Below are 17,355 nucleotides of genomic sequence, written 5' to 3' on the forward strand. Positions count from 1 at the left end.
GACCACTGGTTTACTGCTGTAAGAGAGGAGAGGTTGAGAAGTTGCCAGGAGAGATGTTGAATATAATGCAATTCTGTTATAGCACATACACTTCAATTAAATACTATTGTAGCCAGCATTGGAATCTGTATTGTCATTGTGAAAGAATCATGGGGGAAGTCAGGCTCTCACACAATGCATTCGCAGGGGAAGTCTCATACACAAGCCTGACACAAACATCTTTCAATACTTGCCTTTCTGAAATATGCCAGAAGACAAGTTTTCAGGGCCGGTGGTCTGCTTCCTCAAGTTTATTTTCCTGTGGTAATGCTTTCCATATGAATTGAAGTATTTGAATTCTGTTGTTGGGGATCATTTTCATTAGCTACTTGAAATCCCTCCCTGCATTCTCCCAATGAGATCAACGTAAATAATAAGGGGTTGGGGCTGCTCAGTACTCACGTAAATTAGAGAGCCATACCCTGCCAATTAGACTATAAAACCATTCCCCCTGGTGGAACAGCATGGGGGAGAATACTGTGTGTGTCTGCGTGGGTGACAATAATATATTCTATGAATGGATAAAGAATCATAACTCAAGACTCCTCCACTGTTCCATGGTACCTCAAAGTTAAGCAACCCAGGACACCCAAAAGTATGCTGCCTAGTGTTTGGCTATAGAACAATGTTAAATGGAATCCATGCAGTATTTCTCAATCTATAACTGTATTTTTAAGTCATTAGCCTATGTAGCCTACTGTAGGCTACACTTGTGTGGTATAAATCTGATCAATATTTAGCAAGGACTATAATTCATTGTTTGGTACAGATTTGATACTTTAGATAAAAACCTTTCAGCAATGTGAAGAGAGTATTAGTGACTACACTTGGCTTCGTCATGAAGGCGGCTGTCTGTCAGGCAACACAACTTGCTGGTGGAACCCAGCTCAGCCGGTCGGACCTGCCTGACCTTCATTCCTCACTGAATGAAAGGCTTGTATGAACCTACCCCAAAACACTATATATAATGAGCCGCGGCTCACCAAAGCCACACACACACACAGCATAGGCAAGGACTGCTCAAATGAAACCTCAACTCACGGTGAGATGACCTTTGAAAACGTATGCCTAGTATTTAGCTTACTATAGTAGGCCTATGAATTAACTTTGTCAGTTCAGGTGACAAGAAAAGTATTTTCAAACTGCTGTAAAATATGAAGTAGGCTACTGTTTCTGCTGGTGTGACGTAGGCATGCAGCGATGGTTGCAGACACTGCTCTTTATGCCCATTTTGGACTGCCCGTGGTCACCTGAAGAAGTGATGACTCGTAGTTTGGTCTCTCTGGTGGAGTGGTTCTTAACAGTTCAACAGTTCTTTGCCAAAATTGTGAAATGTTTAGGACCACTTGATCAGGCGGACAAATACTTCCAAGGCAATACATGGAGTAGCCTGCACTTCTTTGAGGATCTTGAATCATTGAGTAGTTTAGGCTGATATGCTATAGTAAAGTGATGAGATTCTTAATTAAATTGTGTGGATTAGACTAATTTCACGTCATGTCTTTAGCATAGTCTAATAGAAGATGTCAGACAATTTTTGAAATCTGAAAGCAGTCGGTTACATTCATTGTTTTATTTCTACAAGATTGATCTTTGAGGATCTTGAATCATTGAGTAGTTTAGGCTGATATGCTATAGTAAAGTGAGGAGATTCTTAATTAAATTGGGTGGATTAGACTAATTTCACGTCATGTCTTTAGCATAGCCTAATATAAGATGTCAGACAATTTTTGAAATCTGAAATCAGTTGGTTACATTCATTGTTTTATTTTTACAAGATTGACCTACATGTTTACGCTAATGTTCACCCTAACCTTGTTTGATTTGTGAGCATTTCTCACTCTCTCTATATCTCTCCCCCCCACAACTGCTCTCGCTCTGTCTACTTCTCTCTCTCTCTATCTCTCTCCCCCACCCCTGCTCTCTCTCTGTCTCCTTCTCTCTCTATCTCTCTCTTGTGTGCCACCTTGTGTTATAATGTCAATATAGCCTCGTGGTGTCCGACTGTTCCTGAAGTCCAAACAGCGCATTGGGCATGGTCGCTGTCCGAGGTGCTGAAGGAAAGGGCCAATTGGATTCCAGACAATTTAACTTTTTTTCCCCCGGTGGATAAATATGTTTTTTGTTTCAGGAGAGTACAATGAATACAAAAAAATATTTTTTGTTGTTGTTTTGTTTTCAATAACTGTTTTTCATTTATTGATGGACAAATATAAGAGAATAAAATTTTACACCGCTAGGAATAATGATGATGATCAAGATAGTTCTAAGGGAATAATATTTGCTTTGTTGTATTGACGTATGAATCATTTATTAAAGAGCCATCCACAGATTATTCTCTCCAGTCTCCATCCCAGACGCCGCTTTATTTCCTCTGATCTCAGCAGTGTGCCAACAACATTACGACTATTTGCTAAACGGTTCTCATGAAGCCCTGTGCACTGCGAAGGTTTGCAAGTTGGGTAAGATATTACGCAGTATAATGAGATGCCCATAGCGATTTCCCTACATGCGCAAAGGCAGCAGATGTAGGGGTAGTAGTCCCACAGGATGCGATCCGGAATTTCATCAGCGGTCGGGGTGACCCGAACCTCCTCCAGTTGGGAATTGGGTGGTGGTCGGACATGGTAAATCATCTTTACTACGGAGAATAGGCCAATTATCGGTCTCCTGAAAATCCAGTGAATCCTTAAAAAAAAAGTATAAACTGTGGTTGTGTCCGTGCGTAATAGTGTGTGTTTGAGTGAGCGTCTGTTTGTTGTGGGTGGGCAAGGTGCATAACTGGGCCTTAGAAAGCCACCTTGATATCCCTCAGGTTAATCTAGCTTCTAAAGATGTTTTTATTTAAATTGCCCAAATCTGAATAAATAAAGGTTGAATAATATAGCCTACGGAATTCCTACATTTTGATTAAACCCATGAGCACACAGCATTGTGTATCGAATTGTATTCTGCTCTCGCATAATGATGAAATGAAATATAATCTAAAATCAGACTTGAAAACATTCACACCCAACAAACTATATAAATGCTTTAAAGAGATGACATATTCAAAGGGTGCCAGGTACCAATGAGTTCATTATGGCGGTTATGACTGGCTGCTTATAAACGAAGTCCTCGGTCTGTGTACAGCAGATAATATTTTTATTAAAAGATCATCCCTGTTCAGCTTTCAAAGCACACAAAATAGATATGATCTATTTTATTAAAATTGCAACTCAAACAGCTCTGTATTTGAAAATGCTTTGAAAATAAGACATTAATATGTCTTTTACAAGTCTCAATTTTATCTGGAACTGGAAGGCAGCTAAGCCATATAGCCCAAACTCCACTAAGCCACACACAGACGTAAGCGCAAGAGCTGACTGCGTACAGTGCACTGACAAATGCAGGGTTTTCTCTACAAAATAGTTTAATTCCAAAAAAAACAAGACGATCCAACTAAGTTAAATGGGTCATGGCACAAGTTCCACCAAAGATCTCAAACCGGGTCATTGGGAAGCTGTTGGATTCCGCTGTTCTCTAGTGCGTGTTTGCTTTGATAAATACATGTTGGAGCCTCCATGAGCGAGTGAGCGAGCGATTAGGAGAGGGGGGGGGGGGGGGGGGAACGACTGCAAAAGGTGGTCTTTAGGCGCATGTGATTGCGTTCAGAGACCTGCGAGCTGAAAGACCAGGCGTGAGGAGTTAAAAAACAAATACTCTACCTGTGGATATAAAGGTTTGGATTACGGATGGATTGTATCGGTTTATTATCTTGCTGGACTGCTGGCCATGCACGGGAGATATATTTTTTGCGCACATGCCGCAATTGTTGGGCATTGAGTGGAGCGGTCATGGAGAGACAGTGAGCTCTCTCCGAGTCATTGTTGGATGTCCTGAATACCTTTTGGATTGAAACCATACAATGGTTGGGGGTCTATAAAAAATATCTCCTGAAATGGAAACTAATATACAAATATAGATGTCAATTCGGTAACCCACGGCGTGGAATATTACGCACATTTCTCTCATGGCTTTACCAAACTCCTCGGGCTCCTCTGGAGCTGACAAGCCCAACCCCAGTCTCATAGATCTGGGTACATTCTTCGTGGACTCCGATATCATATTTGGATTTACCAGTCATCTTCTCAGGAGAAAAGCAAAGGTGAGTAAGTGCACGCTACACTAAATAGCTGAAACATAGGCTGCTCAAACATAAAATGTAGCATAATCCACTGGCCCAACTACATTGAAAAATATAACGTTAATAAATAAGTAAGTTGATACACAAAGTGATCAGTAAAGCCACAGACCTGGATTTCCAGTACATTTCAGGACCATGAACAGCTCCCTTGACTGTCAGTTGCGCCTTATCTACGTTGCCAACTTCATAGCGTGATCACTGACTTGGATATATTTTCTTTCAAATCATTTAAAAAAGTTTGAACCAAGTAGAGAGTAGTAGGGTGGATGGGGCTTTGTGGTCCCGAACATTCAATGCTTTAATAGACAATACGGCTACTGTAATCTCTGCGCTCATTCGCTGTTAAAGGCGCTGAGTAGTTATAACCAAAAATGAACACTCGTAATCAGTACAAGCGCACGCAAGGGTCAGTAAAGACCACAATGACAGACTTGATTTCCCTATCACTGTCAAACATTTAATTTGATGATATGATAGAATGATTCATTTCTAAATGCAATGAGAGTCACACAAAACTGAAGTGGGGAAGATATGGAATAGCCTATCCTGGTTCCTGATCTCCTAAAGACTGTGTAACTAAATTATATTAGGATACCTATTTTTTAAATTGTGACTCCGGCTCATCTGTCTATTGTGTCTGTGGTCTGATAACCATGGCCGTAGCTTCAGATAAAAACATCATTTTCATATCTATGATAAATTATTCAGAGAATTTTGTATTTGCCTTTTGTTGTGAATAGCTTATGTTATGCTGCATGTGTAATTACAAAGAAACGTTTGGCAGTATTAAATTGGCCTCATTCTGTTAACCCCATAAGGACGCCTATAATTTGCAACCAGTTGCGCTGCCAAGCGTAAAGCCATTCAACCTTTTCGACAGACAGACACAGACTGACTGACTGACTGACAGACAGACAGACAGACAGACAGACAGACAGACAGACAGACAGACAGACAGACAGACAGACAGACAGACAGACAGACAAAAGGCTGCAATTGGGTCATGTGAGGGTAGAAAGGATTCTCAAAACGAAGTACGAGGCCGCCGTCGCTTACATCATCAACATCAAATATTTAAACTGGGTTAATTAAATATTTAACCTGTACCCCTTATTTTGCGAAAACCATCCTGCAATCTTTCTATTTACCAGAGGATGGCGCCAAAGTAGCAAGAACGGGACGCATTGGCTTTAAAGCTAAATCGGCTCTGTACTGTACCCATTATCTTGTCAGTGAAGCAATGTCTGCAACTGTGCTCGCGTGAGTGACAACAGGATGGATAAAACCATTGATTACAATAATCTAAAATCAAAATCACTATATTTCAAATAACATTACGAAATTAAGCTATATGAATAACTCAGTCATCTGACTAGTGTAATGCATTGATAATAGCGGCCAATAAAATGGGCAATTTCAGCTTTATAAATAGCTAGCCAAATAACCTATAAACCTAATACAACTCACACGTTGAATTATCCTGTCTGATCCATGCACCTACGGTTGTGATTTTAAGTGATTTACTATTGCAGTGTCCAATCACGCTCCAAAAAGTTTCTCAAAAGTTTTCCCCACCCATTTAAAAGAGTGTGTGCCAAAACTTCTCTCGGATTGTCCCGTCATAGGACGGATCAAGTGCAGGACACAACTATGGTTAGCCTATAATATGTTTAGTCGCTGACAGATTTAGAAGTGACACTTCAATTTACAACTACGACTACTCTTCAATGTACAAATTATTTTAAATGATTGAGTGTATGTGAGAACCACGTCTACTAGGGATACCCAGACCCGGGAGAATGAACTCATTTTGGGGAAATGCAACTCATGGACTGGACCCTGACAACCGCATGTTTACTGTAAGTGTTTTATGCATAAAGTTAAAATGATCAGTTCCGATTTTCAATAGAACCTGTCTCTGTCGCACACACCCTTTTGTCTTGGAACCCATTTAGCCTGCCTTTTCAAATTGGTAGTACTCATGTCTACCTATGACATTCATGCAGGTTGTCAGTCAACCAACAACTCCAGACAAGTAGACTTCCACACCTGTGCTTGTGCGTCTCGCCAGCGTATTGTCCTACCTGTGAATTTATTTTAACCGAGTTGCTTTTCTCTAATGGCGAAGGTGGAAGGTTGTCCTAGCGGAGAGTCGCCGTTCCCTGTTGATCTGAGTCCCAGGAAAGTACTTCACTTGGCGAAGGACGCGCGGTGCAGCAGCCGGCCACCCCCGGAGGGCGCAGGGTCCGTGACCGTCTCAGAGTCGGAGAGAAGGGATGGAAAAGGAAGCTTTTGCCAACAATGTCAAATGAATGTGACAGAGCTGAAGAGGCAAGCGCTGGCCTTGACAGACCCAAGTTCACTAAAGGTTTGTGAAGCAATTTTTTACTTTAATATGAGTCTCAAGTGCTGATTGCCTTTTAAGTACCAATAAGGCAAAATAATAATTTTCATACACTTTACACCAAGGTTACATAGTTGATAATGTTGTTGGTTGATTTTTGGATAATATTGCAATGGCATGGTAATAACCTCCTTTCCCCACTCATTTGAAATGAGTCCAGTGAGGTGGCTCTTTCATTTATTATGAGGCAGGTAGTAATGGGAGATGAATGTGTGTTTGTTAACATCATGCTCTGCTGGCGTAACAGGGACAGGCTGCCTTGGTTCCATACAGCAGGTCATATAGGGGCACACAGATGGCATGCTAAGAATAATTATTTTTGCCATCCTCCTCCCAGTGTAGCTAGCAGTGAAGGCATAGAGTGTGATTCTGACTAAGTCAGGATCATGACCTGTTCCCCAGCTTTTCTCTGTGGCCCTCATTACTGACGGGCACCTCTAATCAAATCAAATCAAATCAAACTTTATTTGCCACATGCGCCGAATACAACAAGTGTAGACTTTACCGTGAAACACTTACTTACAAGCCCTTAACCAACAGTGCAGTTCAAGAAGAAGAAAATATTTACCAAGTAGGCTAAAATAAAAAGTAATAATAAAAAGTAACACAATAAGAATAACGAGGCTATATACAGGGGGCACCGGTACCGAGTCAGTGTGCAGGGGCACAGGCTAGTTGATAATAGGTTTGAGCCCACTGCCCACGTGCTTATGCCATAGTCTAGACTCTATTATGATGGGTACATAAAGGCAGGGTGAGACATGGCTGTGAAACTCCTTGTGAGCTCTGTATTCCCAGCATGTAGTAGCTGTGGCTATAACTCCCCATACAAACACACCTTATTATAGAGCTGCGGTTGTCCTCTGGCTGGGTGCAGAGGTAATACATATCAAGTCCTTCTCCTCTGTGAGTACTGGAGTCATGAGAAGCTGTAGGGTAATGACACTGATTATAATGTCCCAGTCTTCCTGTGAAGTATTTTATTTCGCTGCTCACAGCCACACGCTGTTTATGGATGTGAAAACTCAGCGTCTGAGACTGAAAGGTCTCTGGAAGTGGCCTATTGTCTTGCTAAACAATGCTTATGTCTTTATTTTGCTGTCGGGGAGAGTAGGGGGGAGGAGCTGCTAGTGGCGGAGTCTGAGGAGGAAGTCAAATCCCAGTTGACCTTCGCAATGCATTGAAAGTGTTCCTGTATGGCTCGCCCCACAATTCCCACCGCTGTTAAATTTAGGCCCTTTTTGTTGATGTCACTGCTGCGTGAGTTTGCCCCAGGGTTTGTTCTCCTTTGTTGTTGTGTTGGAGGGACTGTCTCATGCTTAGCTTGGATTACAAGCCCTCCAGCCTCGTCGGAACCCCCTCAGCATCTTGTTTCTTATGGGAAAAGGGAGATGAGATAAACGATTGGGGAAAACTTTTGAGAGGAATTGAACTTCATCACTCAAGTGTTCTTCTGTATGTGTGGTCGAGTTTCTCTGTGGGGGTGGTCTAAATCATATCAGATCCGGTAAGCCCCCCCCAACAGATGTACACTATCCCACCTGCAAGTCCTTCTCCATGGGAATGGAACCCTCCCCTCTCGGTTACCTGTGTGGTCCTCTCCAGGTGTGGAGCGGTTGAAGGGTGGGATGGGGGCTGCTCCTTCCTTCTCCCATTATGCACATGTTGATGGCTAAATTGGGCCCTAATTCTAAGGTGGTAAACAGCCAAGGCAGGGTGCTCTTATAGTGCTCCCCTCATAGTATCCATTTCTCCAGCTGCAGGAGAAAGGGCTCCATTGTCGCATTGGGCCTGTGCTGCCCACCTGGAAGGTCTAGCTGGATGTGGTCGTAGATGGAGGGCTTTCACAGATTTTCTTTGGTGGAAGAGGGCCACGTGATGTGTGGTGGAAAGATGACTGTTGTGGGATGTTTGAGCTCCTGGCATCAGAGCTACAGAGTTCTGCTGTACCTGTCATGGTGGATAGGGGCCATCTGAGTTTACCCTGGGAAAGAGAGAGAGGGAGCTGTTTATGTGAGAGTTTCCCTCCTCTATCCTCCTGCCGTCCCATTTTTTTGTGATGAGGAAGTCAGCCTGCCTCCCCAAACAACCCGTCCTCCAGTTCCAGTAGACTTATTGTTTGAGTACAGTATCAGTAGCAGCCAGCAGATACATTCAAGGAAGACAATTTGGGTTGAATGAGTGTACTATGCTGAAGCCTGGGTTTACTGGGAAATGCACAGACAGTGAACTGCCTCAGAGGTGGCTTTCGTGTTATCCTGTTTGTCCTTCAAAGAACCCTCTCAGGTCACTCTAATGTTGTTAGGAACTTGAAGAGCTCCTGTTCTTCCTAGTGTCACTATGCTCTGGGCCACTGGCTCAGTGTCAACCTGAAGGAGCTCAGAGTAGCAGCAGCCAGCATACACTACAGCTGGGCTGGGAGGGAGACGGTTGCTGCATTACTGTGAGGTGTTGTCGAGGGAAACGCAGGGTCAGCATTAGAACAATGAAGGTGACACATGATTTTCTTTATGGTCTGCTGCAGCTTGCACAGCCAGTGGCAGCAATTAGTCTTTTTCCACGCTCTCTGCCATTAAGTGCCTGTCTCGTTCACAGAGGAGCAGCTCCTGTGTCCCCCACATCTTTTGTTTTCATATTTATAGCTGGCATGTGCTTTGTCTGACATCACCCATACCACTTCACCTCACTTAATGCTCGAAAGTAAAATACAGTGACTTGGACACACATTAACCAGACATTGTTAGACAGCAGCGCATTGAAAGAAGCCCTGGTAGAATGGGTTTTGCTTAAAGGACAGATACTGAAGAGGCAGATTAAATGGAGACACAGGTTCTGCAGACTTGATTTTCTCCCTTAATCAAAGGCATTCACCCGGGTTAATGTACAGTATTTGATTTATATAACTAAAAACGAACAAACAATTTTAGTAGTAAATGTCAGACAGTCTGGATGGCTGCAGCAGAAATGACACACTGTATTTCAGGTGGCTGAACATGATGGCAAGGTGAGGTATAATCGGGGGAAAGATGATCACTTGAAGGGTAACCTCAGGTTCAAAGCACTAAATACCCCTCAACCGTAATCAGAGGATCTGTCAACATTCAACATGCCTATAGAAAGACCAGACCTGTACACCTGGCTCAGATCCACCTGCATTTAATGAACGATACCCCCTTCATCCACCCCTTCAGATGATTTCTGCCCTGAAAGGGTTACTCAATATTTTGGCCGTGCCTTGTGATGGATTGGGAGGAGGACGTTTTTTTTTGTCTGCACTGTCAGCCGTCTCATGAAAAGGTAAGGGGGCTGTCAGTGACAACAATGGTCTGTTGGGTTTCTACAGCCCCTAAAGCCTGGCGGTATTGTGACCCACAAGGGCTTTAATTCCTCAGCCACGGCCAGGCAGCAGCTTCTAAAGCCACTGGTCCTATTCTAGGCAGGCTGACAGTTACTTGATATGGTGGTTGAAATAAGTATCCTCCCTCCCTATCTCTGACTATCACCCAAACATTAAAAGAAAAGAAAGGGCTCAGCGAAAGAAAAGCAGCCAGGCTATTGTTTGTTAGGTACTGTATACAAACATGTATATCGTCACTCTGCTTTCAAAGCATGTATCCCTGAAGCTCCTTGTGAAGCAAAGTTTATAGTTGATGAAATGCACTGTGCAAAGAAAAAATGTATCTAACAAACTTTCCTTCATGTTTTCCTTCAGGTGAGTTTGTATTCTCATTGCATTTGATGTAAGAGCATTGTAATTTAACCAATATATTCATAGGTTGGAATGTTTTTTTAGATTCCAGTCATTTACATTGTGTATGTCTATGAATTAGTCTTTGTGTGTATGTTTTTGTTCATAGTACAGTCAGAGCCAGTTCCAGGGCCAGTGTGAGTTTATAAAGACTTGTTCTGATGGCTGGAAGAGATAAGTAGATATTGTGTTAGTACTACACCAAGGGGTACAGGTCAGTGAAACAAGCACCATAGCCAACACCCCCACATAGCTACTTATATACGAACACCTAGGAATATGAATACAGTGTGGAATTCATGATACACAGAATGACTAGCAGAGAAAGCCTTGCAGGGGTTTATGGGCTTGCAGACTTGGATTAATCCGAGCAGTTGGAGGTAGAGGTCAATGGAGAGCTGGCATTGTGGCGTGGTGAATGAAGGGTTTTATTGGTGTTTGCAGTCTGACTGAACAGGCCTGCTATTTGCTCACAAGCTGATAATGAATCATTCTATTGATGTGTTAGAGTGGACGATGAACAGGTACTCCTAGTTAGTTGACTATGTATTTAGAGATGTCTTTGTTTTTGTTTATCCATCTGTTTACTTGTCTGTGTTTGTGTATTTATTGTGTGTGTGTGTGTGTGTGTGTGTGTGTGTGTGTGTGTGTGTGTGTGTGTGTGTGTGTGTGTGTGTGTGTGTGTGTGTGTGTGTGTGTGTGTGTGTGTGTGTGTGTGTGTGTGCCTGTCTGTCCAGGCTAGGAACACTTTCCTAAATCCCACTATGGGTTTATGTAAGTGTTCTGTAGAGGATATTTCAATAAAGTTTTTGGTTGCCATGGACAACAACCCATCTGGACCATTTCAGTATGTATGCATCACCACCTTTGTAGCCCTGGGTGACGTTTCAGAGCTTACACAATCACCATGTTCATTTCTCATCTGCCTATTCAGAGTTGAGTTGACAGGGTAAGTGCCAGGGATCACCAGGCATCCAAATCAAGAGATTTAAGTTTCTGAAGACGTATCATTAGTGTCAAAACTTTAGGGATCATATTTCTACTGGACTTTGCATAAATGTATGTGTTTATGTATGTGTGGGTACATGTGAGGGAGAGAGAGATAGGGAGAGAGAGAGAGAGCGAGAGAGAGAGTGAAAGAGAGATGGAGGGATCAGACTGAGTGAGCCTGTCCACCTGGCTGGCTGCTGTTTCTCAGGCTTGCCTCGGGGGTTACCTCTACCGTTGTTGATTGACCTCTGACCCGTCTGTCAGCTCTCCCAGCCTCTGCTGTGGGATAAGGTGGGATAGGGTTTCAGGTAGCCGGGCTGGGCTGGAACAGGTGTACGCTGCCAGGTCCACTGCAGGGGGTTGTGGACAAGACTGATGAGGACAGGGGAAGGAAGGGGTTGTGGGAGGATTGTGGGAAGTCATAAAACCTAAGGTAGATACAGAGTATGACCACATTGAAGAAAAAAAAGTAGGATCATACATTATTTTGTTCACTAGTATCATATGAACTATGGATGATTTGGTCGTAACTGGTTGGGCGGGGATGGGGGTAGAGGTGTAGGGGTGAGGTCCCACCCTGCAGAAGCTGCTGAGAGAGAGCCTTGCCTGGGGAGAGGAGTGCACTGTGAGGTGGGCTGCCTCCTCCTCCATGTCCTTTCTGGTGAGGCCAGCTAGGCTGTGCTGCTGTGCTTTATGGCATGTGCACAGTATTAAACTGCAGAGCAATAATCTGATGTCAACCAGCAGAGATAACACAGGCATCAATCACAGCCAAGCCCTGCGGTATCTGCGTGGCTCAGTCAACAGTACAGAGTTGGAGCAGAGGACAATCTCATCACGCTCTGCTTCTGCACTCAGTGACTCTTCTGTTCTCCTTTTGATTTGCTATTTTCATTACCTGGTCACCTCATTAATACGTCATTCCTGTACTGTGCCATTTGATTGTTTCTTCTGCTGGATGATTGTCTGCACATATGACCACATTTGTGGTGTCTAAGAGACAAGTGTCTGTAAACAGGACAGTGTGTGTCTGAGAGAAAGCAATAATGTGTTGGTCTCCCCCTCCCCCCACCTACACCCCGTGCCCCTCCGGATTCTATTCCAGTCTGGCAACAACAAGAGGAAACGGCCATCCACTTCAGGGCGGGGCCACAGGAAACAGCCTTCGAGGGGGACTTTGGTTGGTTGGCCTGTGTGGCATACCTAGGCTTATACATACAGCATGGAGGCTGATGCTCATCACTGGTCATCAGGGTAGAGGAATCTGTTTAGGTACAGGAATAGCTGCCATTCCTCCCCTCTCGGCAGCACTCCTCACTGTGCTGAGATAGTCTACAGCAGACGGACTCTGGACAAGATTAGACAGGCCACAAACACAGACGTGCCCCGCTCAGACCATCTGGCTCTACTGCTGCTGGCTGGCACTGGATGCAAAAGGGCCAGTCCAGATGTTCTCCCATTTACCTGGTGAAGGGGAGAGCAGCTTAGTGCCGGGGGTTTAGCTTAATAGTTCTAGTCTTTAATGTTAGTGAAAGCTTAGAATTGTTGTCATACCTACAGTGAAACAAGCAAGCTCCACCTGTGCTCTCCCATAATCATTCAACATGATAACCTTCAATCGATTCAGAGCGCTCAAGCCTTTGAAAGTATATGGTAAAATTGTACAATTCTTAGTACAAAACTGAAAACAGATCATCAAAAAGGATGTTTTTTCTAAACTTTAGGCACATTTTCAATTGACTAAGTACAGCACACAAAATCACACACTAACTTTTTCACCAACCTAATCAGTGTTTTATCTAGAAATACTTTTCATATAAGGTAATTAATTGCCTTTCACAATGCAATGCTCACAATACTTTTCATATGATTCTCTTTTAATTTATTTAAATACGTTTACCATCACTTAATCCAACTGCGCTTAATGGTTAATTACTAGGCGTTTGGTAAACCTATAGATTTTAAATTGGTTTGTCACCATATAGCTTTTCTGTCAATTTTGATGAGTAACGTAAGTGTATTGCCTAATGTGAAAACCGTGTAATCTACTGTAATTTACAGTACTGTAGCATATTACTTTCAGCACTTCTAAAGGGCCGTATCTTGCATTATTTGCTATTGGATTAACTGGTAGTTAAAATGACTAAATTGAAACGAGATCATTATGTTGTGTTTTGGGGATTAAACCAATGTTCTCATGTAATGCGGTGCGTACTGGCGGCAGAGAAGTCAGGCGCAGGAGAGCGAAAACTGATTTACAACGGTGTCGTTTAATAAAGAAACTACCGTCAATAGAACAATACATGAAATGGGTCAAACAAAACCCTGTAATAACCAGCATACTGTGCACAAGCACTGCAAGAAACAATTACGGACAAGGACATGGGGAGAACAGAGGGTTAAATACACAACATGTAATTGATGGAATCGGAACCAGGTTTGATGGAAGACAAGACAAAACCAATGGAAAATTAAAAGTGGATCGGCGATGGCTAGAATGTCGGTGGCGCCGAATGCCGCCCGAACAAGGAGAGGGACCAACTTCGGCGGAAGTTGTGACAGTACCCCCCCTTGACGCGAGGCTCCAGCAGCGCGTCGACACCGGCCTCGGGGACGACCTGGAGGGCGAGGCGCAGGGCAATCCGGACGAAGACGGTGGAAGCATTGAAGGGTCCAACACGTCCTCGACCGGAACCCAGCACCTCTCCTCCGGACCGTACCCCTCCCACTCCACGAGATACTGAAGGCCCCTCGCCCGACACCTCGAATCCAGTATGGAGCGAACGGAGTACGCCGGGTCCCCACGATGTCCAGAGGGGGCGGAGGAACCTCCCGCACCTCAGACTCCTGGAGCAGGCCAGCCACCACCAGCCTGAGGAGAGACACATGGAACGAGGGCTTAATACGGTAATCGGGTGGAAGCTGTAACCTGTAACTCACCTCATTCACTCTCCTCAGGACTTTAAATGGCCCCTCAAACAGCGGACCCAGCTTCCGGCTGGGCAGGCAGAGGGGCAGGTTTCGGGTCGAGAGCCAGACCCAGTCCCCCGGTGCAAACACAGGGGTCTCACTCCGGTGGCGATCTGCGTTCTCCTTTTGGCGCATCACGGCCTGCTGAAGGTGAACACGGACAGCTTCCCATGTCTCCTCCACGCGCCTGAACCAATCGTCCACCGCAGGAACCTCGGTCTGACTATGATGCCAAGGCGCCAGAACCGGCTGGTACCCCAGTACACACTGGAAGGGAGAGAGGTTGGTGGAGGAGTGGCGAAGCGAGTTCTGTGCCATCTCGGCCCAGGGCACGAATGCCGCCCACTCCCCCGGCTGGTCCTGGCAATAGGATCGCAGAAACCTACCCACATCCTGGTTCACTCTCTCCACCTGCCCATTACTCTCAGGGTGGGACCCTGAAGTAAGGCTGATCGAGACCCCCAGACGTTCCATGAACGCCGTCCAGACCCTAGACGTGAACTAGGGACCACGATCAGACACTATATCCTCATGCACCCCGTAGTACCGGAAGACGTGTGTAAACAAGGCCTCCGCAGTCTGTAGGGCCGTAGGGAGACCGGGCAGAGGGAGGAGACGACAGGACTTAGAGAAACGATCCACAATGACCAGGATCACGGTGTTACCCTGTGAGGGTGGAAGATCAGTCAGAAAATCCACCGACAGGTGCGACCAAGGCCGCTGTGGAACGGGTAAGGGGTGTAGCTTACCTCTGGGCAGGTGCCTAGGAGCCTTACACTGTGCGCACACCGAGCAGGAGGAAACATAAACCCTCACGTCAATAGCCAAGGTAGGCAACCAGTACCTCCCGCTCAAACAGCGCACTGTCCGACCGATCCCAGGATGACCAGATGAGGGTGACGTGTGGGCCCAATAGATCAACCGGTCACGAACAGCAGACGGGACGTATAGACGCCCAGCGGGACACTGGATGGGAGCGGGCTCTGCACGTAACGCCTGCTCAATGTCCGTGTCCAGCTCCCACACTACCGGCGCCACCAGGCAGGAGGCAGGGAGTGGGATCCATGGGCCGCTCCTCTGTATCATACAGCCGGGACAATGCGTCTGCCTTCACATTCTGGGAGGCTGGTCTGTAGAAAAGGGTAAACACAAAACGATGAAAAACATGGCCCACCTTGCCTGGCGAGGGTTCAGTCTCCTTGCTGCCCGGATGTACTCCAGATTGCGGTGGTCAGTCCAGATGAGAAAAGGGTGTCTAGCCCCCTCAAGCCAATGTCTCCACGCCTTCAAGGCCTTGACGACAGCCAACAGCTCCCTGTCCCCCACGTCATAGTTTCGCTCCGCCGGGCTGAGCTTCTTCGAGAAGAGGCACAGGGGCCGAGCTTCGGTGGCGTACCCGAGCGCTGAGAGAGCACAGCTCCTATCCCAGCCTCGGACGTGTCCAACTCCACTATGAACGCCAAAGAGGGATCCGGATGGGCCAGCACGGGAGCCGAGGTAAACAGAGCCCTCAGGTGACTAAAAGCCCTGTCCGCCTCAGCCGACCACAGCAAACGCACCGGGCCCCCCTTCAGCAGTGAGGTAATGGGAGCAGCTACCTGACCAAAACCTTGGATAAACCTCCGGTATTAGTTGGCAAACCCTAAGAACCGCTGCACCTCCTTTACCGTGGTGGGAGTCGGCTAGTTACGCACAGCTGAAATGCGGTCACTCTCCATCTCCACCCCTGAGGTGGAAATGCGATACCCTAGGAAGGAGACGGACTGCTGGAAAAACAAGCATTTCTCAGCCTTGACGTACAGGTCATGCTCCAACAAGCGACCAAGCACCCTGCGCACCAGGGACACATGCTCGGCGCGTGTAGCGGAGGATATCAGAATGTCATCAATATACACCACTACACCCTGCCCGTGCAGGTCCCTGAAAATCTTGTCTACAAAGGCTTGGAAAACTGATGGCGCATTCATCAACCCGTATGGCATGACGAGGTACTCATATTGCCCTGAGGTGGTACTGAAAGCCGTCTTCCACTCGTCTCCCTCTCGGATACGCACCAGGTTGTAAGCGCTCCTGAGATCTAGTTTTGTGAAGAAGCGCGCCCCGTGCATTGACTCAATCGCTGTGGCTATGAGTGATAGTGGGTAACTATACCTCACAGTGATTTGGTTCAGACCCCGATAGTCAATACACAGGCGCAGACCTCCCTCCTTCTTCTTCACAAAAAATAAACTCGAGGAGACGGGTGAAGCTGCGGACCGAATGTACCCCTGACGCGGGGATTCGGAGACATATGTTTCCATAGCCTCCGTCTCCGCCTGTGAGAGGGGATACACGTGGCTCCTGGGAAGTGCAGCGTCTACCAGGAGATTTATCGCACAATCGCCCCGTCGATGGGGTGGTAATTGAGTCGCCTTCTCTTTAGGGAAGGCGAGAACCAAATCGGCATATTCAGGGGGAATGCGCACGAGACCTGGTCTGGACTTTCCACCGTAGTAGCACCAACGGAAACCCCTAAACACCTCCCTGAGCACTCCCGCGACCACCCCGTGAGAGCCCTCTGTGGCCAAGAAACAGTGGGGTCATGACAAACCAACCAGGGTAGGCCTAGCACCACGGGAAACGCAGGAGAGTCAACAAGGAAGAGAATAATTCTCTTCTTGTGCCCCCCGTGCCTCACCATGCCCAGAGGAGTGGTGGCCTCCCTGATCACACCTGACCCTAATGGTCGACTATCTAAGGCGTGAACAGGGAAGGGCACAGCCACGGGAACAATGGGGATCCCTAAACTATGGGCGAATGATCTATCTATAAAATTCCCAGCCACGCCTGAATTGACGAGCACCTTATGCTGGGAATGCGGGGAAAACTCAGAAAAAGTGACATAGACAAACATATGAGCAACAGAGGGCTCTGGGTGAGATGGTGCCGGCTCACCTGGGGTGACGCCAGAGCGCCCCGCCTGCTGCCTCAATCCCCAGAGGAATCAACCCGGCACCGACCGGCGGTGTGACCTCTGCG

The 17,355-nt window shown here is 46.1% G+C and overlaps 1 protein-coding gene and 1 long non-coding RNA gene across 3 annotated transcripts in view; both read left to right on the forward strand.

Moving 5' to 3' along the window:
• The first annotated feature begins 973 nt into the window (after positions 1-973).
• Positions 974-2,372, forward strand: LOC106611013 (uncharacterized). Its single transcript, XR_001330040.3, has 2 exons — positions 974-1,081; positions 2,029-2,372. It is a non-coding gene; the product is annotated as an uncharacterized LOC106611013 (long non-coding RNA).
• A 3,451-nt stretch (positions 2,373-5,823) lies between these two features.
• The window catches only part of LOC106610923 (kinesin-like protein KIF26A), a 102,987-nt gene continuing 91,455 nt past the window's right edge, over positions 5,824-17,355 (forward strand). For both annotated transcript variants that reach the window (XM_045723484.2, XM_045723487.2), the window contains exons 1-2: positions 5,824-6,084; positions 6,354-6,593. In XM_045723484.2, the coding sequence (XP_045579440.2) occupies positions 6,025-6,084; positions 6,354-6,593 (300 nt within the window). In that variant the 5' untranslated portion in view covers positions 5,824-6,024. The remainder of the gene's footprint in view (positions 6,085-6,353; positions 6,594-17,355) is intronic.

This window comes from Salmo salar, chromosome 09 (genome assembly GCF_965601325.2).
Source record: "Salmo salar chromosome 09, fSalSal1, whole genome shotgun sequence".
Lineage (NCBI taxonomy): Eukaryota > Metazoa > Chordata > Actinopteri > Salmoniformes > Salmonidae > Salmo > Salmo salar.